General features: G+C 38.4%; 1 protein-coding gene across 7 annotated transcripts in view; it reads left to right on the top strand.

The window, feature by feature from the left end:
• LOC131059381 (protein PHYLLO, chloroplastic) overlaps positions 1-25,635 on the top strand; it is a 342,343-nt gene that overhangs the window by 21,235 nt on the left and 295,473 nt on the right. For 3 of the 7 annotated variants that reach the window (XM_057992626.2, XM_057992612.2, XM_057992619.2), the window contains exons 2-6: positions 6,944-7,061; positions 7,264-7,340; positions 7,495-7,629; positions 19,179-19,253; positions 19,486-19,551. In XM_057992626.2, the coding sequence (XP_057848609.2) occupies positions 7,022-7,061; positions 7,264-7,340; positions 7,495-7,629; positions 19,179-19,253; positions 19,486-19,551 (393 nt within the window). In that variant the 5' untranslated portion in view covers positions 6,944-7,021. Of the gene's footprint in view, positions 1-6,943; positions 7,062-7,223; positions 7,341-7,494; positions 7,630-19,171; positions 19,254-19,485; positions 19,552-25,635 lie in introns of those variants that run through there. The other 4 variants (XM_057992601.2, XM_057992594.2, XM_057992608.2 and 1 more) reach the window with 3 other exon arrangements.

The raw sequence follows: 25,635 nt of genomic DNA, 5'->3' as shown, positions 1-25,635 counted from the left end.
AACCAAAAATTGCATCAGAATCAATAACACGCAGAATTATGCAAAGGCTGTCCAGTGTCAACAACACGCAGAATTATGCAAAGGCTGTCCAGTGTCAACAACACGCAGGGTTATGTAGTCTGAAACTTAGAACAACAGATTGAAGGTTAAAAGACAACTGTTTGTCAATATTCTTTGCATAAATCAGTCATATAACAAGAGGGGATATTCCATTTTGATAATTGGATGATTTTCAATTATCGTGCAAAGTTATCCTGAACTAGTAAATGAAATTTAACTTCTAACAACAGATTGAAGGTTAAAAGACAACTGTTTGTCAATATTCTTTGCATAAATCAGTCATATAACAAGAGGGGATATTCCATTTTGATAATTGGATGATTTTCAATTATCGTGCAAAGTTATCCTGAACTAGTAAATGAAATTTAACTTCTATTGTTTTATTCATTGTTGAAGATGTTAGTGAATATGAGTGATGTGAAATCTTTTGAATTCCTTAGAAGATTGCACCTTTCTTGTGTAGTTGTTAAATTTGGCGAAGCAAGAATTGGTTTTGGATTCCAGTTTTGCAATTTCCGTCTCCAGAGTTCATAGGATTAGATTAGGGTTAGAATTAGCTTCCTAAACCCTCATCCTTTTGCCTTTTTTTTTCCAAGTCTTAGTAGAAGTAGGATTGAAAAGAACTTATTGCAAAATCATTTAAACAAGAGAAAGTTAAAAGTGTCAGCAATCAACAGAATCCTTTGATTGATCTACTCCTCAAACAATTGTGTAAGTCCCCTTTGAGATTACCAGCATATCACAAAGAACCAAGTCAGACTATCCGCATGAATTTGGAACCTTGGAGTCGTCTTTGTGATCACACAGTCCGTCTGTTTAGCACATAGAAGATTTTGATCAATATTGAATAGGACATCTCTAGGTATTTTATTCAGAGTTGCGTGTGCATAAAAAAACACACCAACACTATGTTACCAAATCCACCTGCTCACTGATTGATTTTGGGTTCAGTTTGAACCAAATCCATGATCTTGTCTGATATGCTTGTGGATATCTTGAGGATGTTGAAGAGTGGTGCCGGGTTCATTTGGGACGGGCCCAGGTAGGATATGAGGGAACTCAAGAAAACCTAGGGCGAATCTGTCCATTTTTTGCCTTTTTCATTTTTTTCCCGGCTTTGACATTTTGTTTAAAAAAATTATGAAAAAGGTGTGTCACAAAGGTCTATGTAGTGAAGGTCTTTATTTGGGCTTGGTGCCAGGGGCTTTGCCCCTCAACCCCACCCTGTATCATGACGGGAACAAGCACTGCCCCCAAACCTCATTAGGGGCTTTGCCGCTTGACCCCTGCAAGGGGTACTCCCCTTGACCCTATTGGGGACATTATACCTCCACCCCTATGAAGTTGTGGGATATGGAGCCAAACCAAATTGACTTGGATTCTTTTGCTTTCCACTATGGTACACTTGATTTTGAAAAGTGAGCACACTTTTAGTGTAAGTTGCAGTGGCATTGCTGGTGATTCTTTTAATGTTTCATTTCTAATGTCAATGATGATGCTAGTGTTGATGATTTAGAAAATCCTTATGACATTGAAAATTGATTGTTGAAATTGATATTAATATTTATATTGAACTTGAAGATTGAACAACGAATCTTTTATAATATTTATCATTTAAGTTTTAAGTGGCATTAGATGATTAGAGTTTATGGTGGTTTTGTTGATTATATTATGCTATGTGGTATTCTAAACATAATTTCTATTTTTCTTTTGCATATATATATATATATATATATATATATATATATATGTTTCAAGTGACATTTTTTTGTATGGATGAACCCAAAATGAACCCTGTTGAAGTTTTATCAGATTTGAATATAGGATATTTTAAATCTAAGAATGTAATCTCCAAATCTTATTACAGTATTATCAATCACTAAGAATATTGATTATAATATGAACTGCTGTTCCAATGATCGATGTATAATAATATGGATCTCTCTACAAGTGCTAAGAATATTGATTATAATATGAACTGCTGTTCCAATGATCGATGTATAATAATATGGATCTCTCTACAAGTGCTGTTTTAAACAAAGGAACAATCGATATATTACTTATTGATTTTACCAGCATACGGGCTGCTGTGATGAAGGTGGCAGTCGGGCTTGTGTCAACACTTAATATTTCTGTATGTTCACAAGTACCGATTGACCACCTCTACATATAGAGGGAGACATGCCTACGCAGAGGCATGCCTCTACGTGGAACATGTCCACGTAGAGACATGTCTCTACGTAGATATGTCTTATCGACTGTGATAGTCATGCCGATACATAACAAAGGTTAATCGATTGTTATCGATTCAAATTTGTATTTGATACCGATACACTTTAATAATATGATTCACTTAGAATATATAATCTGATCGATACTCAATATCGATATACATATGATTAAATATGATTAATATAATCAATTTAATTATATGTATGTATTTAATAATGTATAAATATAAATTATTAAATACATAATCATATTTCATAGATTAATAATTAAAGCAAGAATCTTATTAAACACATAAAGCAAATAATTTGATTAATACTTGTGAAGGATAGATATCAAATGCTTAAGACCGATAGGCCAATTAAGCATTTGATTTTATCAGTTAGAATAATATGACCGAAGCTACAAAACGTTAACACTCCTTCTAGCTAGGGAGGATTAATTCTATCCCAGAATACAATGGATTCATTTATAAATGATATCACCTCACTGTGATATTTAAGAGATATGGCTTGCCCATAAATATCAAGTCACATGATATTTGCCATGACTCATATATATATGTTGTAATGTCCCCTTCTCGTTGATGTACTTCCAGTGGTCCATTGGCCTATTCTTGAGACCCGTAGGCTATGTGGAATGAAGAATTAGGGTCAAACATTGATGAGGCGAGAACTTACTATTTTTAGTATGTCAGGGGTTGGCTGTTTTGGTATACTATCCTACTGAGCTTTCCATGCTCTGTCACTGGGTGCGAGATCATGCTTTTCGGAGCAGTAGTTCATGACTTACTATTTTTAGTAAGTGGCGGTATGGAGTGTTTCTATTTTTGGCAGTGGACATGGTCCTGATCCTGCAACAGTTCAGTGGTCTTCCTTGCTTAGCTTCATCCTAGTTTTTGTTAATAATCAGTATTGGAGTCATAAGTGATTTAATTAAATATTATTTCCTTATCCTAAGGTTTAATATTTAATTAATTTTATTATTTTTACTACTGATTAATGAACTTTGGAAATTGTGCATAACATGATGTCTCCTAAGTGCTAGGCGAATTGTTTATGTCTGGAAGGGGGACGCCAATATTAAAATGGGAGATGTTATTTTATTCAACAAAGTATTTGCTAAGTCATAAATCGTGGTCCTTGCTGGCTAGGCGTGATTTTTGACTTGAAGTATGGCTCCTTCTTTGGGTCCACTTGGGTAAATGAAATGCAAATGGGAAAGATGAATTTGGGCGTATTTGTGAGCATTTGCATTTGAATTTGGTGGAGTAAGAAGTTATAAATGAGAGCCTTGGGCTCTCATTTTTGTATCTTTTGAAATTGCTTCGTTATGCTGTCGGTTTGGCGATTGAAAATCTGAGTTTTGAAGTGTGGCTTCCTAGCTAAGTCTCAGTCTCGTACTTGGAAGATAGTATCTAGCCGTGTCCTTGTATTTCCAGTGCTGTTGGTGAGTGAGTTTTGCAGATCGTGGAGTGTTTTTTGGTTGCTTGTCGCGGAGTTGCTGAAACTATATTTTGGTCATACCTCTTGGCCAGGCGATTCTATCATTCTGGGTACCGGCTCATTCATCTTTCCTGCTACTGGCGATTCATCCTGTAAGTTTTTAGCACCTTGCATTGAGTATGGAATTTAATAGAGCAAACTGAACTTTTCTAGTTAGGCGCAGGGTTTAGGATGTGCATTGGGATGCGTGCCAAATAAATGTGGGTGTTTTGATAGCTCACCTTGGGTTTGTTTTCATCGTTGCTGGTATAGTGTTGGTTTAGAACTGTTTTGGGGTGAATTGGGTGAGTATTGAGAGAGATATGAGTGTTTTAGTGGGTTCATAGGCTGCTGGTTATGCATTTCCAGCCTGCAGTTTTGATGTTAGTAGAGTTTCATGTTTATTATCTTGGATGTTCAGCATTGCTCTTCTACTCTCACTCTCTGTTATTGTAAGGTTAAGTAGTAGTACTACTAACCCATTCTGGCTTGTAAACTCTCATCCCGCTGAAAAAAGTGGAAGAGGCTGGCTTGCCGCCTGCATTAGTTAATTGTAATTCAGTCCTCCTGTTGCATAAGCGGTCGAGTGATGATTGGTTGTAATAGTCCTCCCGCTGCATAAGCGGTCGAGTTGAGTTTTTTGTAATTCAGTCCTCCCGTTGAAATATTGCGGTTGAGTGATTTGTGTCTGCTATATGTTTCTCTTAGTTGGTTCATCACCAAGTTCTTGCTTTCCCGCTGGATAAGCGGAAGGGGCTGGCTTGCCGCCCAGTATTGTATTTACTTTATCATTTCAGCAGATTTGTGATCTAACGATCCCCTCTTCATCATATGCTCTCACCTTCCCACATTGGGCACTTGGTGATCAGAAAGTGGAAGGGTTGCTTTCTCAACAAGCTTTGAGTTTATGCTTTCTAACCTTAATGGGTTCTATGTTGGTTGATGATTCTGATTGGTCTTAAAAACAAAAAAAAATATCTGGGATATTACATATATATTCAGAAAGTATGATATGTGCACTGGCATCACGTCACATGATACCTACCATAGGAATATTAAATCATGGCATATCCATGGATATTACGTCACATAATATCCACCATGATTATCTCAACTATTATGGTTATCCATTGATATCAAGTCTCATGATATCCACCATAATGTCTATTGAGATGCTAACTATCATGGCGTGTCCATAGATATCAAGTCCCATGATATACAACATGATAGTGATGTCAATTATTGCAAAGTCGTCACTTTACAATATCAACCAGATACAAGTGTTCATTGTTGATTAGTCATCACCTTTCAAAAATGTTCACAGGGCCCATGCAGTCATGGAGTCTCACACATGACAAAAGAGTTTACACATTAAACATCTTTAGTGATATTAGTACAACAGAATTAAATAATTTAGATTTAATCTTAAATTAACTTACATTTTCAACCATACCAAGTTTATCCCGAAAATGCTCAACTTTTGACTTGGATAGAGGTTTGGTAAGAATGTCTGTAGTCTGTTCGCCTGTACTGACATACTTCAGCTGAATCACATTCCTTTCAACCATATCTCTAACATAGTGATAAGGAATCTCAATATGCTTTGACCGGTCATGGAACACTGGATTTACTGAAAGTTTTATGCAACTCTGGTTGTCACAATGGATGATAGTAGAATCCAAAGGTTGACCAAACAATCCCACAAGGAGTTTCCTTAGCCATACGGCTTCCCTTGCTCCTATGGAAGCTGCAATGTACTCGGCTTCTGTAGAACTCTGTGCCATTGAGGATTGTTTCCTACTAATCCAAGAAATCATAGCTGATCCTAAGCTAAAGCAGCACCCTGATGTGCTCTTTCTATCTACCACACTTCTGGCCCAATCTAAATCAGTGTATCCATGAAGATCTAAGTCAACATTAGTGTATTTAAGACCATACTCAATAGTACCACGCAGGTATCTCAGAATATGCTTAGTTGCAACCATATGTATCTGCTTTGGTTCACACATGAATTGACTAAGTGCATTATCTCGATAACAAATGTCTGGTCTGGTGTTAACCAAATACATTAGGGACCCAATATATATCATTTAAGTTTTAAGTGACATTATATGATTAGAGTTTATGGTGGTTTTGTTGATTATATTATGCTATGTGGTATTTTAAATGTAATTTCTATTTTTCTTCTGCAAATATATATACATATATGTTTCAAGTGACATTTTTTTGTATGGATGAACCCAAAATGAACCCAGCCCCAATTTTTTTTTTTTGCTGGATCCATGAATTGGATGCAGGAACCCAAACCAGGATCTGTTCCAAAACTGGTAGCATAGCTGAGTGGGAGTGCTTATTTGTGGTGCACTGAATAGGAAAGTGGCTTACTGCTGCATCCAGATCTGAACCACTCTTTAGTTGTAATTATTAAGCTTACAAATCATAGTTTTTTTTGTTTATAGGAAACTAGGTTAATTTCAGCCTAAATATTAGAGGTTTGTTGTGAGGGGGCATTGCCCTTTTTTCCTTTTTTTTTTGCGGTAAAAGCTCTGTTAGTTTATTTTTTATGTCTCTTGTTTAAGTGTTTTTGTGCTTTGTTTGCCTTTCTATTTTAATAAGGGAAGGCTCCAGGTTCAGTACAAATCAATTCATTTGACCTAAAAAGTTTCTTGCTGGAATAAAACCAAGCTTGTTCTGACTGAAACTAGGGTTGTATACTACTCTACTTTTCTGTTGCTTGTTACCATGTGTTGTAGACAGATGAATTATGGTCTCTAGATGTGGGTTACAACCTAACAGTCATCCAATTTTTGAATCACCAGAACTTTCACATAGGGTGTGTGATTGAAATCTTGACCACATACTGTAGTGATATTGATGCTCGTCCTTGTGTTGCTTTTGGTATCCCAGTTTGTAAATTGTTTGTTGCTTTATCCAGCAGATATTACCATTTCTTTTCTATTGTGATACATATATCTTTATGGGATTGTAAGAATTTATTGTGCATTGCAAACTCTTGATTCCCTTGACCAGTACAGGTTTTCTGCATTATTTCGACCAGAATGTAACTTTTTGTTCATGTAATGTCTTCAATCTTGTATTATTCTGTTTGTTTATGTTGTACAAGCTTAGCTTATATCAAGAAATAAGCTTTAACTATCGCTCTGTGGCAGGTTTCTTTCAGTGGATTCTCCTCTCATAAGAGCATATGGATCCATTCGCTTCAATTCCGAAACAGAGCCAGCAATTGAATGGTTGGAATTTGGTTCCTTCTACTTTGTTATTCCACAGGTAAGAGTAATAATTTTCATATTAAGTTTGCCCAAAAGTAATTACTAATAAGCACATGTCATTTCAATAATTTTGATTTTAAAAATCTACATATCAAATATAAATCACTTCTTATTCATTTGACTTAAATGGGACTAACATACCTAGTAGAGGCATGAATAGATTGAATTGGATGAGTTTGAGAACTATACTATTCTAGCAGCAACGATTGCATGGGACCATTCCCTCTCAAGGGCCTTCGAAGATTCAATTATTGCACTTGAATTATCTTTGCAGCAGGTGTGTGGTTGGGAAGTCTTTTCTATCTGTTTTGAAAAGTTATTTCTGTGCACTTTCATTTCTTCTATGGACCTTTTCCTTGAAGTGGACTGTTTCACTTCGAGGCTCTGGATTTTTAACTTCTTATGTCTCTGTAAACACATTTCTATGCAAGGTCTCTTGCCAAGTGATGGAAACTGGAAAAAGGCTTCATTTATCACGGATTAAAAAGAGTTGTGCCCCAGATGAGCTTTTTTGGGAAGCAGCTATTGAGGAATTATCAAAAATGTCTGGCTCAAATTTTTCAAAGGTAATACTGTTTATTTCAGTTTTTTTTGATCGCATGAAAGGTCTTGCAAAACTAAGCAGTTGGATTCCATGAAAGTTAAGACTAGGATTTTTATTAATACCTTCCTAGTATACCAGAAGATACATATAGCAACTTTTCTTCTATTAAAAGTATCTTAGCACTTTAACCATACAATGTGTTAGTGTTGATAGACTTGAGCCAACATTATGAGGGAAAGTAATTCAGAGTCTTTTAAAAGGCTATAGTTCTTTGTAGGTGTACGATGTGTATATTTCTACTGACAGGATATAAATCTTATTTGTCAACTGAGAAGATCCTTCGTGATGAAACACGTCTAAAATCTAGATTTTTGAGATTCTTTCTACAAGAACTTATTGTTCAAGACACATATTTGGCAACTTTATTTTTGGGTTTCTTTTATTTGGAAACTTTGAAGAGACTGGCTATTGAAATGCATCCTAAAGTTAGATTTTAGAGATTCTTTCTACAGGATCTCATTTTGCAAATCATGTATTTGGATGCAAACATGTTCATTCCACTTCATTGTATCACCATTTTGGTTCCAATTTTCAAGTGAACTCTTATCTTTCCAATCCTTTCTTGCCTTCCCTTGAAGGAAGAAGAGATAATCAAGTTGACAAAGACCCTTTGAGTGAGGGAAGTTTTTATTCTCAAACAAAATTAGAGGACTTCTTCATAGAAGTAAAAAGTAAAGTGTATGAACACAATAATCATCAACATCAACATTCTGCTGGCATGCACACTTGTTAAAGGTCAATAAAACGTAATTTGAGAAAAATCCTTACCATCAACTTGCATGGCATAACTCTTCTGTCTTTGCTTAGTGGTTTCATTTGTAGAAATGTCTTGTGGCTATGTTTAAGTGTTCTTCTTGCTTCCTAATTTCTTCCTTAGCAACTTTTGATTTTTCCTCTTCCTTTCTCAACCTCCTTATGTACTTATATAGGCCTGTTTTATTTGGATACCTCACTTTGAGTAACTCCAAATAATCATCAAAGTAAATTTTAGATTTGATTCTATCAAACTCCATTAATACTTGTCAAGGATTTAGGGGGCCTCAAATGGGCACTGTTTTGACGTTTTCACACATCGCCCCATTGCAAATGGGACCCCTACTTTTTCGCTTTAGGCTTAGGGTTTTAGTGTTGTCGCCTTGGCTTAGTGTCAATCTCTTAGTCATTACCCTTTGCTTGTGAGGAGGTTGGTTCTGTCAGATTGGAAATTGAGGTCAGGTTATTTGGAGATGTCAAATTGCAAATATTGCTAATGTTGTCAAGTTGCAGGACATTTCCTAAGGTCTTTGATCGCTTGGGTTGATATGCTTAAGTGTTGGAGTCAAAGTTGGATGAATGATTAAGTTGTTCCTGGTGATCAAATCATCAAGGTCTCACTTGCATACATGAGATAGGTCCTAGGGTTTTAGGATGGCGAAATGCTAGGTTTGAAGGATGGTTGTTAGAATTGCTTTCAAGTTTCAACGATGAGATACATCCAAGTGACGAAGTCTGAAAGTAGTGAGCTCATCACAACTTCGAAGATGAACATTTTTCAAGTTAAAATTTTGCTCAATTCATTGTCCTGATACTGGCCCACTCACCATGAGCAATTTGTGCAATTGGACCTAGAATTGGCACCCAACTCTAGGAGGAGACAGAGGTGTAATTTTGTGCACCCCTGCATGTACAATGCACCCAGCAGTAAAGAATAAGCATCAAACCTTAAAATAATCAGATCAGATCTGCAAACACTTTGAATCAGACTTATCAATGCATAAAGTTAGGCCTAGAACTTGGACTCAGACCTAAATTAGACCTGCAAACACAGACATTAGACCTTAGGGTTGGGAATCAGACCTGAAAGCATTAAGGTCAGAATTGAAGACATCAAAATTTTTGCTAAGTGTTGCTTTGGGAAAACCTGCACAATATGGCCAGATTGTTCAAGCACACCTTCAATTTGCACCCAGCGAACTTAGGGGGCAGATCTTAAGGTGTAAGTATCAGACCTAAAACAAGTAGTTCGCCATTTTCTGACCTGAGGCATCACTTTCCAAGTAAAAGATGTCATTTTCCAGAATTGAAATATTCTCCTCACCAAATATGTTGCACTTGTTTTATTATTTTGTAAGATGAACTTGTAATCAGACCTGGGTAAATTCCGCCAGCAGGTTGTCATGTCTTGATTGAAATGAAGTTTTTGAGGTTGCAAGAGGATGAAAGGATAAATAAGACCTAAAATAAGCTTAATCCAACCTAAAAGGGAAGAAGACCAGAATCTCAGCTAAGGAAAGAAATCAGAAATTTGATTATGTATAGACCCAGCATGTTAGTGCAAACAGGCCCAAAAAAGCTGACACATTTGTGCATAGAGGGAAAAAGCCAACACATTTGTGCATGAAGGAGCAAAAATGCTGATTTGATTGTGCAAACAAGACCCAAAATGCTGATTTGTTTGTGCAAGCAAGACCAGAATTGCTGATTTCATTGTGCAATTGAGCACCTAAATGCTGACCTAGTCGTGCAATTCAAGGTCAAAATGCCACCTAGCATATGGGATTGTGCAAATGACAAGATAAAAGCTGACAATGTTGTGCAAATGCATGAAGAAATTGCAACCTCCTTGAGCAATTAAATGACTAAATTCTGCCAACCTTGTGTTGTGTAAATGGATCACAAAAAGCCAAAATCCTTGTGCAAATGAAGCACAAAAACCCAAAACCTGTGTGCAAATGAGCCTCAAAATGCCGCCCTACATAGTGCAATTGAACCATGAAAACCCACAGAAGCAAATAGGGTAGGCATAAGGTCAAACGTGTAGACCGAAAATGCAACTAAGAGGCCCTAATTTGAAACGCGTGCCCGTGATAGGCCTTGACCTAAATGAGGCGCGTAGAAGATAGGTTTTGGCTTAAGCAAAACGTGTAGACCCAAAGCTGAAGCATGTAGCATAGGGCTAGACCTAACTCAAACGTGTTAAGCATATAGGTATAAATCAAACGTATAAGCTCAAATATAAAAGAGGACCCAAATCATGAAAGTGCAAATCAATTATGAAACGTGTTGATGAATAGGTCTTGACTTATTCAAATGTATGGACCTAAATGATTAAACGTGTGGCCTATTCTTCATTGAATCCGACCTAAGGCAAGGAGTGGAGACTTAAACATAAAATGTATAAGGTTGGTCCTAAAAGGCAACATGTTGAGCAGATGGAGATAGGTCCTCATGAAGAATAAAACGTGTGTAAAAAGAATCAATGCAAGTGCTCGAGCATTGTCAAGAAGGCCGACTTGAATAAGGTAGTAGACAATGGAAAATGGAATTAAAACCTGATGTAAGCCGTCCTCAAACAAAAGAGTGTCATACCCTTTGAGTGCATGTATATAAAATCTTGAAAATAATTTCACAATAATTTAAAACACACTCAAAAGAAAAATAAAATGGCATACCTACGAACTGTAGCAGGCAGATAACATCAAATGCATTTCAACCTTAGAAGGAATTCACCATTGAAGAACAGAGAAACAAATCAGAGCTCATTCAGGATATAGTTTCGGTAGATTCTGAGTCCATCCCAGTAACCCTAAGGGCGAATTTGGAAGCCCAGGTTCTGATCAGGCTTGATTGAAGGCCATTTCCATCATCTTCCTAAGACAAGATCATAATTTCCAGGTTCAGGTCTGAAGGGAAGTATTTAGTGCTTGATTGATGAGGGGTTTGTATTATTGAGTTCATTCTATTTCTATTATATTCTTCTTGATTCTCCAGTATTTTCATCTCAAGTTTCATTTCAAGGACTGATGTAAGGTGACTACATCAACATCTAAGGGAGACTTCAAAAGATGAAAGACCTTTAAGCACAATCAAAAGCAATTCAAGCCATGGGCAAGCAAAGGAAGAGCAAGGTGAAATCAGGTGTGAAAAAGACAGCATCAAAACAAGGTGTTTGAGGTTATGTAATAATGATCTTAAATCCACCAAATGCATCATTTTGTAAGGAGACCTCTAAGCCTTCTGTAGCATCATCAGACCAGACATCGAAGAATGGAGCAAGAACCAGGTCTAAAAAGAAGTAAATCAGGTCCAGATTAAGTCAAAGTTCACATTAGATGACCAAATGCTAACCATTCCAAGCAAATCAGTTTCGAAATAGATCTACAGCAAATCAAGAAGCAAATCTAATAATCATGCTCTGAAGCATTAAAATCAGGTTTGAGATCAGACCTAGAAACAGATAAAGTTAGTCCTGAAAGATTACAAAAAAAAAATCAGGCTAAAAATAAATGCAATCAGACTCAGAACTTTACACTTTCTGATTTCGAGAATTGAAGGGGATGAGATGTAGGGCTATTTAGTTCATCCTAGGTCTGATATGAGGTGAATTCTTTCAAAATCATTAATTGGTGAAGGAGACATACATTCAGAATTAGGTAAATTTCACCAGTATATTAATCAGATTTCAGAACTGAGAACATAATTTTCAAAGTGAAACACAGTCATTTCCAGGCTTGATGCATGGGGAAGCAAGTCAGCATCATGAAGAGTTTACCACAATCAAGGCATTCAAGGTGATTGCAACATTCAAGAGTTAAACCAGGGGAGGACGAATTTGTGTCATGATGAACATGGAAGGAAAGTCAGATGAAGGACTCAGCCAAGAACACTTCAAAGAGGTGAATTGGGGATCGAAATAATGTTGTACTCAAGGGTTTCAAGATATTCAAAACTTTCATTGTATCATGGCGACTTGAAGAGGAAGAGACCCAAAGGCAAGCAAGGATAGATGATTGACTTGACTATAAAGATGCCTTCATCACCATCACACCAAGCCTGGAGATGCTGAGTATCAAGTCTACAATCCAAGATGAGGTAGCATCCTTGTCATCATGCAACCAATTAGAGGATTCCAAGTCAACATGTCCAAATGCAATGTACTTGACTCACCCATGGAGACACAAAATTCAAGATACCTAACCTCATTTTCTATTGGTTCACATTCAATGTGTGACATATGTCAAATCAAATATAATTTTCTCATTGGCCAAAGGGAGTTGTTGTAACAAACCCTAATTAGGGTTTCTATCTTTCAATCTTGGCCATTGATTGTGAATCAATCTGAGCCATTCATTGTAATGAGACCTCTATATAAGGCTCAGTTTTGTCATTGTAAAGGTTAACAAAAGGGTAGTAGAGTAAGAAGAATAGAGTAAAAGATAGAGTAGAAGTTAGATTAGGAGAAGGAAAAGATTGTTGCCAATACTTTGTTGTAAAGAGCATATGATTTCATTGAAGCTATGGTGAATTTGATGTGTTATTTCAACAAGTTGCATGGTGTCTACTTTTCAATTTGCTTTCATGTTGATTAGATGAATGAAAGGAATTGTGAATGATTAATGGTGAAATTCATATATCCATACCACTAGTGATTTGCTGATTGTAAGTTTGCCTTGTGTGGTCAACTAGAATCCTGAAATGAGCTTAACTTCAATTGCTATTCATACCTTGATATGCATCACCTTGATGGTAACCTTGTTGTTAATAGTGATAACATCACGTGCTTACCTTAGAAGATCACACTAGTTTTGTGGAATTGTTCGTTGATGGCGAAGCAGAGCTTAGTTGAATTTCATCCAATCATTCATTGTCTCTTGCATTCTTAGGAGTAGCGTATTCTTCTTGAACCTTATCCTTTTGCCATTTTTAATCAAGTTAATTTCCACATTCTAGCAACATCCAAACTTTCAACAATTTCATCATTCACTCTTGCCGCATAGTTTTTATTCATTCTGTATGGCCTCTTCCGTACAGGTACAGCCCCAGGTACGAGTGAAATTTTGTGTACGCACAGTTCTGGCGGCACCCCTTTGAGGTCTTTATATGTCCAAGCGAATACATCCTTGTATTCCATGAATATTTTAAACGCAGCAGCTTTCAGGACTGGGTTCCAATCGTCGCCAACCAGGATGTTTCTTGGCTTTGTTTTCGTGTCGAGGTTTGTAGGTTTTACCGATTCTTCGTACCGGATTGGTTTTGTCATGTCAAACCTGTGTGCTGGTACTTCGTTGACCGGGGCATCCCCTTCGGTGTATTCCCCGTACGCTGGCGGAAATTTGTTCTCGTCCCGATCCTCGTCTACCTGCAACATGTTACACCCATACAGCAACTCGTAGTCCTCCATTTGCTAGTGGAAAAGTCCATTAAGGGAATCAGTCTCGTCCTCAGAACATCCTTGGATTCCGAGAACGCCTTCCTCGTTCGGTTCCCTTCCGTACTTTCCTCCGTCAACTCCGCCTTTGCCGTCTAATTCCGACTCTGACGCGAGTTCTTCGCTCACAAGTTGTGTTTTCAGGTCGATAATAAATTTTCTCCCGGCTTTCTCCATTGACAGCGTGTCACGCTTCCAATTGTGATTCACCCTGGCTGCCACCAACCACCCTCTGCCCAGAATGGCGTCGTATCCTTTCTTGGCTAGCGGAATCACCACGAAGTCGAGGACAAATGGTTGTGTCCCGATGGTCACTTGTTGCGCCATGAGCGTTCCAAGGGGTTTGATACCATGTTGATCCGCTCCCAGTAAGTTAAAGGTTGACAGCCATAGTGTTGGTTTGCCAAGTTGCTTCCAGGTTTCTTCCGGAAGCACATTCACTCCGGAACCGCCGTCGACGATAGTGTTAGTTAGAATGGTTCCCAGTATTCCCATTTCTACCACCGTTGGGTGTCGGCCACTGTATAGTGTCAGGACCAATGGGTCTGTAGGTGTTCTGCCGGTACCATCCGTATTCTGGGTTGCCTGACTGTGCAGGGTTACTTGGACCGTACGTAGGAGTGCCGTACGTAATTGCGGCATCGTTTCCAGGAGGTCCTTCATTTTTACCGGCACTTCAATCTGCAGCATTTGCTTCAGGATATTCTCCTCTGCCTCAGATCGGGAGGTACTTGCCGCTTCCTGGGTGCTCCTTTGTGCCAACGTTTCCTTCGCCACTTCTGCCTTGGCCTCCAGCACCTGCTGCTTCTCCGTGCGAGGGTCCGGGTATGTGGCCTTCTTTGCCTGCGACCGTGTGATTGCCAATACCCGTTCCTCTGTCCTGTCGATGTTGAGCAGGTTTACTCCAGACTTTGGGCACATTCCATCATCGTGGTCTCTAGGTCCACACCATTTGCATAATTTTTGTGGAGTTTCTTCTGAGGTGCATTCTCTAGCAAAGTGGCCCCATTGATTGCAGGCTCGGCATTGGATCATTGGGCGTCCCTTTGCATCATATTGGATTCGGCTCCTATTATTATTATTGGTCCTCCCCCCTCGCCGGTTGTTCCAATATCCACCAGATGATGCATTATTGTTGGCAGTTTGCGAAGTTCCGGCGGCTGGCTGCTCTTGCGTGAAGAGAACTTGTTGGTTCCTGGTTTTCATATTGTAGGGACATTCCTTTGTCAAATGTCCCGCAATCTGGCAAATGTCGCAGAAAGCCTTCTTGGGACAGGACCCCTTGGTGTGTCCGTCACTCCTACAGTCGGTACACCACACTTCATTTTCTTCTGTCTTACTTGTACTCCCTTTCATGGCTTTGAATTCTTTCAGCATTCGTTCCATGTCCTTTTGGAGCGCGTGTACCTTTTTACTCGATTCGCCACTGCTACTGCTTTCCCCGTCAGAATCTTCATCATCCTCAGATGAATATTTATTACTTTTCTTCTTCCTTGATGTTTTGTATTCGCTCTCTAGGTCCATCGCCCTATTATAGGCGTCGTCATATGACGTAGGGGGTACAATTTTCATTTTTTTCCGTAGGGAGGATTTCAATCCTTCCACAAACCATCGTTTTTTCAAGCCCTCAGCCGGTTGGCTCTCCATTTTACCCAACAATTCCTTTAGTCTCCTGCTGTATGCCCGTACTGTCTCCTTGGTACCTTGTTTGGTACTGTATATCTCTGTTACAATTTCGTTGTCATCACGGAGCAACCGAAACTCCTCCGTGAATTCCTTTTGTAGGTTGGCCCACGTGGCCACTTTTTGCTTATCTACATCGGAGTACCAATCTATGGCGACTCCACGTAATGTGGCTGGGAACTGCTGTACCTAGTCATTCTGGTCTGTCACTCCGTTGGCAGACCAAATGGTTTCACATGTACGGCAGTGCCGTAGGGGGTCTTCCTTGCCGTCCCTTGTGAACTTTGGTAATTTTTGTTTACTCGCCATCCCGGGTCGTCTTCCTGGGGGCGGTTGTGCCTATGTCTGTGGCCCTGCGCTGCTTCCTCCGGTGGCGTTGGTGGTATGTCCTGCGTGGACGACTGGAGGTACGGTGTTTTGCCTGTCCTGTGTGGCACCTACACCCGTACGGTTGCCCTCCCCTTCGCTCTCACACGTGCCCACTCCTGCTTCCCGTTGGTGATCTTCACTCCGTGGCGTAAGGGATAAGTTTCTAAACTGATCCCGAGTCTCCTCGACTAGATTTCGCCATAACCTTGTTTCTTCCAGAAACTCTTCGTGGCTCCGCGTCCTACGATGATCTGGCGACGCGTAGAAATTTCCGTCAGCCTCTGCACCCTCCGTGACACCTCCTTGGTTCCCCTCGGGCCCCCCTTCGGCAGGTCGTCCTTCGGCAAGTTGCCTCAGCCTCCTTCTACGTTCTACTTGCTGCTCCAGAATCAAGGCCCTCTGCGCGGCCTCCCACTCGTTCCTTTCTGGTTTTTTATTTCTATCTTTATTCAATAGGTTTGGCATTAATTGTCGCACATTTCCATAACTCTCAATTCATAAATCAAAACATGTCTTTATTAATTCATCTGCTCAAGTACAACTCGTGTCAATGACACTTTTATTTGAAAATAAAAAGTTCAACGTTCAATTTCCTCCTGGCCTGGCGCCATCTCGTTCCGTTTCCCGTCGGTTGTTTTCTTCATAGTTGTGAAGGATCTGTTGGCGTCGCTCTTCCTGGGCAATCTCCTCCAGGTGCGCCTGTTGTGCTAGTGATGCTTGTGCAAGCAACCGGGGGAGGTGGTTCATTAATCGGTTCATTGTCGGGCTAACCTCCAGAGCTGTCCACACGACACTTGGTGGATTTCCGCCTCCGCCGCCTCTCATCGGACGTAGGTCTGGATGGCTACTTGGAGTTGAATTGAAAATTCTTTCGTTGCCGTGTCTTCGCTTGTGTAAAGTTCCGTTTGTGCGTCGTCCGCCTCTGGGTTTATTTCACCAACTGGTAGGCCCATTGTGTCTGTGCGCCATCCGTGTCTTCCGTTCCCGAGTACGTCTAGGCAACGGCGCCAAATGTTTGCCCTCTCGGGTGAATACTTAAAGCATGAAGTACGCATTGCAGAACAATGCCATAGATATCAGACAAGTATCAGATATGTTATTCCCTTCATAATTCGTGTCCTTTACAAGTTACAATGAGGAGTATATAAAGATACCGAGGGGGTGCGAGCGCCAACCGCTGCATCGCAACTGCCACCCCTCGGGTGCCAACTAACAAACCCAATTATGACTTAATTAACTATTCGTATTCCCGTATACAATAATGCGGCTAACAAAACCATTGAGCTATCCATACGTCATGACCTGACTATAGAAACCTTGGAGTCGTCTCGATTGGTCATATCATTTAGCATCTGAGGAGATTTTGATCAAGAGAGGATATAATACCTTTGGTATTTAATTATGTGTTAGAGGTGTCTAAAAACACGTCAACATGTACCTTTCCTATTCCATATATTTTCATAAACACCTCTTGAATACGATCTATATCTTCATCCCTTTGTTCTCAAATAAATAAAGGTTGCGTGTGCTGATCCATTATTCTTTCTTCTTTGACATTCTGTAGGCTAGCAAGGTCACAGCTTTGGTACCACTGTAACGTTCCCAATCGGACAACCTTAGGAAATAGACAAAATTCAAACTATGTGCAATCTGAATAAATACTAAATGCCCAATTGTAGATGCCAAAGTTTAACAGAAACTAATGCTGATCAGCAGTGTATGATAATTGTAAACCCTTGTCAACCATATATGCAACTTCAAACAGCAAATGTTAGCCCTTACAAACTGATACATATCCTCAAATACTATTATTCAAATACTACAAGAGATTTGAATGTAAATATGACAGCTAATTTATGGGAGATATTATATAAACAGTAGATGTAAATATTAGGGGCCAGATTTATACTCAGATCTAGCAAATAAAATTAGAATATTCATAACCCTATCCATGCAGACAGTAGTACTGTTCAGCAATCACTATCCTTAAATGTTGATATTGGAGGCTCTTTTACAAATATCTTTATTCAGAATACCTTATACTCAAGGGTAGTAGTTGATGTGAATTTCTCTTGAACATGCTGCAATCTCCTCTTCACTTGGTGCTGCAGCACATTAAATGCTGCAATTTACTTAAAGTAGCAAGCTGCACTTCAAATTTAGAATATCTATGGACTAGCGACACTTCTTACTGGAATTGCAAGTATGATGATAAGGTGGCACAACAATACAAATAAGAAATGAAACTTGTATCAAAATCATTGGAGTAATAGTTTGCCTCTGTAAATAATCAATATCTTCAAAGAATTTACTTGCAAATATAAATCGAACAACCTCAATCAATAAGCCCAAATGTGATCCTAGAGTAGAATCGCTTCAAAGAATACAACGGTTTTGTCCTCAAATCCCACTATGAAAAACAAAAGAGGGTTATTATACTTAAATGCTCTAATCTATAAAATGGAATGGCAAAATTGGATGATTTGATGTGAGCCTTGGCCTCTTTTTTATTGGTGCCTACTTTGGGCCCTTTGTTTTATTTTGTTTTTTATTTAATTAACCTTTCCTTTCAACTATTTAATTTTTTTTTTTAAATCACATCCAAAGGCCTCTTCTGAATTACATTTTGAAAAAAGTGTTAAAAACACTTAATCAAATATTACATAAGATCTATACTAATATTTAAGTTGCCCATATGAAAATAAAATGATTGGGCTCAATTTAAAATATTATTATTTCTTTTACTTCTGAAAATGGAACTTGACAGGTAATTTTTTTTACTGATATATGTAAACATTTTGAATCTGATTTCAAATTTACTAGGAAGCATCATCTATGATGCTTCTGCTTTGATGTATTGTCAACGATCTCTCTTTGAGTCACAGTTTTTCAGTAGGGCATTTCTTCATGTTTAGTCCTAGAGCAATTTTAGTTTTCAATTTTTCTGAGGTTTCTTTCACAAGAGACTGCTCTGTTATATCATAATCATTCTATATTACTTATTATAAGGCACATACGTCTAACTTTTGATCATATGACAAGTACAAAAATTACTACCTATAATTGTAGTGCATGCATATTTAGTTGGAAGACTCTCTCTCTCTCTCTCTATGTATATGTATGTATGTATGTATCTATATTCTCTCTTTGCTTATGCATTCTTTTTAATTGTGGTATACATCACCTTTTAATTTTTTATATTTTGTATTTCTTAGCGAATTGAGATCTCTGGAAGTAAACAGTTTCTGTTTTTTTGTTTTACAAGTAATCAGGTTGTTCTTGCTAGGAGGACTCAGATCTCAACTGAAACTGACATTGATTGCTTAGAATTGATGGCTTTTCTTCAGGTATTGCTATTTGTTTAATTTTTGGAAAATGAAGAATATTATGATATGTTATTAAAGGCTCAGTAGCACAGCCACCATCCTTGTAGTTCATTATATTTGAACGTAAAAAATTAAGAGGGATATTTCAAACTGAGAGCATCTGTATTGTGCATTTAAAATTTGAATACGTTTCTTTGAAATGTTAAAAGATGAATATCTTTTGAAGTAAATTTGTTCAATGCTTTCTCATTAGGAGAAGGATCACTTTTTCCAGTTCTTTATTCAACTCTCCAACTCAACTACTTTTATGGGAAATACGGTATGATGAATGATCTCTAATTGTTTTAGCTATTTTTTAATTCACCTATTTGCAAGATTATTTTACAGCAACTAAAAGTGTCATATCACATAAATTGATTAGTATGCATATGAGTAGATGTTAACTAGAGTAGCTGTTTAATGCACAACTGACTGTTAAGGGTCAAGTGTTAGTGCTGATTGTTTTCCCATGAATCTTATTGCCTTTCTATATCTCCAAGTATTCCTTTTGAAACTGTTCACTGTTTTCAAAGGTTTAACATTTTCTGTATGTCAAAAGTTCACTAGTGTCCACATAAAGAGGAATTATCATTGTCCATTAAATGGGGAGATTTAACAATAATATGTCCCACTTCCAAAACATCCTGATTTTTGCCTGAAATCACATATTTTTTAGAACATATAATAATTTAAACCTTGAGAGGTTCTGTTTAAAGGATTTTAATTTAAGAGGGTTAGATAAAACACCCTTGGATAGAACCCCTCTAGTCTTAAATCATACTTGCAATGGAGTCTCTTCTGCATCTATCAAAATGCTAACAAAAAACTACTTTTGATTTACCTTTCATGGAAATAAAATGAATTCTTTTAAAAGTTATGTTTAGTATGTAGCCCTTATTATAAGCTTTCAAAGAAGCATAATTTTGAATATATTTAACTCAATCATTATATTTATTTTTAATTTCTTGTGAATGTACGTTTTTCACCAAACATTAAGGTATTTGTTTCACACGTGGAAAACCCATGTCAACTAATTTATTCATTTGTATATCCACCCATATGCGGGAGAAATTCAAGACCTCTCTCATCAATATATTCAGGTCAATCTCTTCTGACTCTGACCAATTTGGCAATAGGATTGCCTTCTTCATTTCACTCTCATACTGTGGATGTGTATGATCTCTATCATCTAATACCTGATCAAGAATGAAGAAAAGTCCACACTTCCTCATGAAATCTACTGACATTCTGGACCACATTCTTCTTTTCACTGCTTGCTCGTCCATCAGGTTAGCCCAATAATCTTCTATGTCAATCTTATGAGTGAACTTCTCTCCTCTGATCCTTTTGACCTTCTTGTCTAGATCGAATCTTTCTCTTTTCTTGTATGTAGCAAATCGATAGAATGCAAGCTCCTCACTTGCAGTGCTGGCGGCTATGGCGGATTGGCAAACCTCTTACGTCTTCCCAACTGAAATAGGGAATGTCATTCCTGTCCTGTGCTTCTCTCTCTGGATAACATTGAACTCTAGAAGCTGTCTCACCACTTCCAACAATATCATTCTGTCGGTTGGATACTTAGGAAGTTTGTAGGGTTCAGATTGAAACCCATGAATTCTGAGGTATGTGAAAGTGGGAAATTGTTTATACCATGATCCATACTTTTCTATTAACTCCGTTGCCTCCTTGGACAATCTTCTGTGGATTCCGCCTTGCAGCATCCGTGTGATGTACATAGTGAATGCATCATTCACTCTCTTATAGTCTTCAATTCTATGCATATTCAGCTGGGGGTAGCATTCATAACTTTTGAATTGTCCTTGCCCATTCCCGACTTCACCTTTGCATATTAATCCTCTATATGAAACAAATCGTGCAAGTAGGTACACCAGGTAGGAAGTCATGGCGAATGACATGGACCGCTCTACATTCCTCAGCTGAAAATTCAGATTGTCACTTATAATCTTGGACCAATTCACTAGTGTTCCTCTAAGTCAATCCTGGATGAAGTAGAACATCCATCCATCAAATATTGCTCCCTGCGGCATCCCCATCACTTTGCTGAGTAGGAATATTAAATCACTATATTCCTCCTTAAAATCTATGCACATGAGTGTCTTGGGAGCCTTGGAATGATGAGACCTAGGCTCAATCATCCACTCTTTGTTAATTAAATTCTTGCATACACCCATCTTTTTCGTGTATCTTTCCGCATAATCTTCCTTGGTCACATCCTTCATGTCTGTTCCATGTGGAATTCCGAACACCTTTGCAATAGTATCCTCAGCAAGGTAGGCGATGACAACGCCCTTAGGAGTCTTAATCATTCTTGTGAGCGGATCGTAACATCATGCACATTCCAGGATAAGCTCACTGCACTGTATGGACTATGGAAATCCAACGGCATGGAAAATGCCACTCTTCATAATATTCGCATATGCTGGGGAAGGAACCTGATCTCTGACTCCAAACATCCGATGCTGCATCTTGTCGAAGTCCAAGAAATGCATGTTTGTATCAACGATCTCCTTCCATCTGGATGAAATCTTAAGCTCTGGATAAAATCCAGTCTCCATCATCTTCAATAGTTCTTTTCTTTCCTTATATCCCAACTTTGACATCGCACCTGTACGAAGCTCGAAGTTAGACTTAGGAAAATAAATAATGTTTTAATAAAATTCTTGACTTTCTAAAGATTTAGCTAATTCAGAGCATGGAGTCAGGAAAATAATCCATACACTTGGTAAATTTTAGCAATTAAGTTCAAAGTGTGACAACACTAAGGCATGGAAGCCTTCCATAAAATTCATTGAATACCTCCTTATGCTTAGAAAATATGCAAGCTAAAATGCAAAGGAGTATACCAGATAAATGATGACTAAGGAAGGGTGTGAAAGGTTTTTGTTTTCACACAATGAATGTCTGAAGTCACCTTCCGCAGTCAACAATGGAGGTCAACAATTCTAAAGACAACCTGAAAATCAGAATTTTAAAACATGTTGCAATCTTCAAAATGTGCATAATCTTGATAAAAATCAGTTCTAATGATCAAAACAATCATATTCAGGAATGTAAGTATGGCTGGTAAAAATTAATTTTTGAAGACAAGTCTGAAAATTGAATACTTCAGACTTACCGGCACCTTGCAAACTTGTCAAAAATCCCTGAAAATGATGAAAAATGGTTAAGGAATCATCTCCAAACAAAATCACCAAAATGGCTAGGAGGCTGGAAATGAAAATTTCTGAACACAACTGCCTAACAATGGAGTTTTCAGACCTGCAACAGCGATAAAATGGTCTAAAAAATGCACAGAAAACTCCATAAAACACCTCCAAATGCAAAATGCCTAAGTTGGAATTAGCTGGACAATAAAAACTTAAGTCTGAAAATTAATGGCAGCCATTAATGGAGGTCAAAAATCTGAAGCAAACCTCAGATTTGAAGCGAATCAGCAGGCTGGAAATGATGGCAACCACCAAGCATGCATGAAAATCACCAAAATGTGGCACCAAACCACTCCCAAAGCAAAATCGAAATTTTCCCAACTATGGCGCCAAACTGAAAATCTGAAAATGTTGTTAATGGCAGCTTGGATTTGCAGCAATGAAGGTCTGAACAACAAGCAAAACGGTGGAGGTAAAAATCGCCTAAGTCTCCAAACATAAAATTGCCAATTTTCACCAAAAAATGCTAAAGTTTGAAAAAATCGCCAAACTTAGCAAAATCGAAATTCTGAAACTGGTCTTTAATGGCAGCCAAGGGAAATAGATCAGCAAGTTGGAAAAACTGGAGGAAAATAAATCCTCAATCCCACACTCCACAAAAACGCCTTGCTAAAAATTTGCCCAACTTGGGGAAAAATCGCTTTCATGGAGACACTTGGCAGATTTAATAATAAAATAATGCTAAGTCTCCTCTCTTATACTTGCTTTCACCTCTCATTTTCAGCACACAATCAATGTGGGATAAAACACTTGTATAAATACTTGCTTGGTGAAAACCTAACTTGCTTCTAGAAGGTTCAAATATTAAATGATTATTGCAAGTTATTAAATTTTGCTTTTAAAATATTAAATAATCGTTAATCATTATTCAAAAGCAATTAAATGGGGCTTATTTATTAAAATATTGCAAATTAAATCCAAAAGCCTCTAGGGGAAAATCGATATAGGTTGGGCTTGAAAATTCCCTTCAAAAATCATTTGTGTCAAAATTTGCCCCATAAGGGAAATTCGACCCTAGCTTGGACAAAAATCCATGCATAAATTCATCAAAATGCACACAAAAAACCTCCCAAGGGAAAATTGATATGAGCTTGGACAAAAATCCAGACAAAAATACACTCTACTTGCAAAAAATCACCCCAGGGGAAATTCGATGGCAGTCTGGATTGAAAAATCCACACTCCAAACTCACTTAACTTGGAAAATACCTCCCTGGTGGAATTTCGACCTCAGTTTGGATGAAAATCCGGACTCAAAACTCTTCAAAATATTCTCAGTGGAAAATCGATCCCTGTTTGGATGAAAATCTGAACAAAAATCCTTACAAAATGCTCTCAAAAATCCTGGTGGAAAATCGACCCAGGCATGAAATCATCCTTAACGTTGTCCACACTTCAGTCCGCACTCTTGGTGGAAAATTGATGGCAGTCTGGATAAATCCTGACACTTAGCCAAATTTTAGCACTTCCAGGGGAAAATCGACCCAGGTATGGATAAACAGTGGGGGAAAATAGTAGCCAGTATAGATTTCAGGGGAAACCCATGTGTAGTATGGATTTTGAGTGGGGGAATTGGTTGGGTAGTCTGGAATGTGAGGGGAAAAGCACCTCTAGCATGGAATTTGACCCTTTAACCCTGGAATATGAATTTCCCTTAGGATTTTATCATTTTAACCACTCAAAATCACTTAGAAACTTTAAATTTGACTGGACTTAGGCTAATTTTCCAAAAATATGAGCGAAACGCTAGGATAATATTGGAATAAAGTGCAAAATCAACTTAAATAATACCTTAGGAGCGAGAAAACAACTCCAAAAGGTCTATGAATACCTTGGCACTTTATAATCACCGATGCGTGTGTTTAAAAACACGTTAACGCTCAATAGGTCTACACTTAGCAAAAACTTAGGATCATTAAAATATCAACGTTTTACAACTTGATCCTATAACTTCAAAAACCCTAGATGGCACTAGGCATGATCAAACTCCGAGACTCGGGCATGGGAAATGCAAAATCGCCCACTAAGCAGCCAAAACCCTAACCTAACAACACAGAAAGCCGACAAAGGGGGGGTCCCTGTTATCAATGGGGCGAGGTGTAAAAAGGTCACAACAAGTAGCTTATCCAATTGACAACGTATGTTCTATCACATAATTGTCAATTTCTATGATACTCATTGTTCATCACAAAGTGCCTCGCTCTATCGTATCCTAGGGCCTTGAGTGTATCTTTTTGAGTAGTTTCCTGATTGGCAATGTATGTTCTATCACAAAATTGTCAATTCTACCCCTATCTGTTATCCTAGTCTTCCCTAGAGGACTTGTTTGAGTGTATCCTCTCAGCAACTTATCCAATCGACAACGTATGTTTATCATAGAACTGTCGATTCGACCTTGAAGACATAAACGCGCATTCATGACACAAACGCGCTTACATACTTCACAGACGTTCCTGCATTTCACAGACGTGCCTGGACCACACAGACATGCCTCTGTCCTGCATACAGACATGCCTCTGTCCTGCATAGACGCGCCTGCCCTGCACAAACGTGCCTGCATTTCACAAACGTGCTCGCGTTTGTCATAGAAGCCTTTGCAACCATAGATGCGTTTCAATTCGACGTAGACGTGCCTAACCAACGCAGACGCGCCTGGCACCAACGCAAACGTGCTTTACCCTCTTTTGCCTCGCTTGACAATTTCTAAGACATACCTAATATGCATTTATTGACTTACCTAACATGCATTTATGACAACAATTAATGCAACAAGGTACAAGGAGGTTTTGTGGTACTCACTGGCTCTCCTGCATCTGTTGGCCTCTGATATCGGTGAACGCGATCAAATCTGTGCACCAATGCCATCGCTACTGACTGCTGACTGCTCTCTTCTCTCTTTGCACTCTGATATCTTAGGTGTGTGGATGACAATGAGGATGTTTTCCCTCGTAGTCTATCTTATAGACTACCCTAGCCCTAGTCTCCCGAGTCAGTCTTCTTTATCCTGTGACTCTGTCACTCTATCTTATCTTGTCAGTCCTTTTTAGCCTTTCTTTCTTATCGAGAGATTGTCGGTGATCTTTTCAGACATTTTCATCCAATCTCTCGAGGGGGCATATCATTCCCATGGGGGGGCAA

The sequence above is a fragment of the Cryptomeria japonica genome, chromosome 9, assembly GCF_030272615.1.
Source record: "Cryptomeria japonica chromosome 9, Sugi_1.0, whole genome shotgun sequence".
Lineage (NCBI taxonomy): Eukaryota > Viridiplantae > Streptophyta > Pinopsida > Cupressales > Cupressaceae > Cryptomeria > Cryptomeria japonica.
This window is presented reverse-complemented; position numbering and strand designations above follow the sequence as displayed.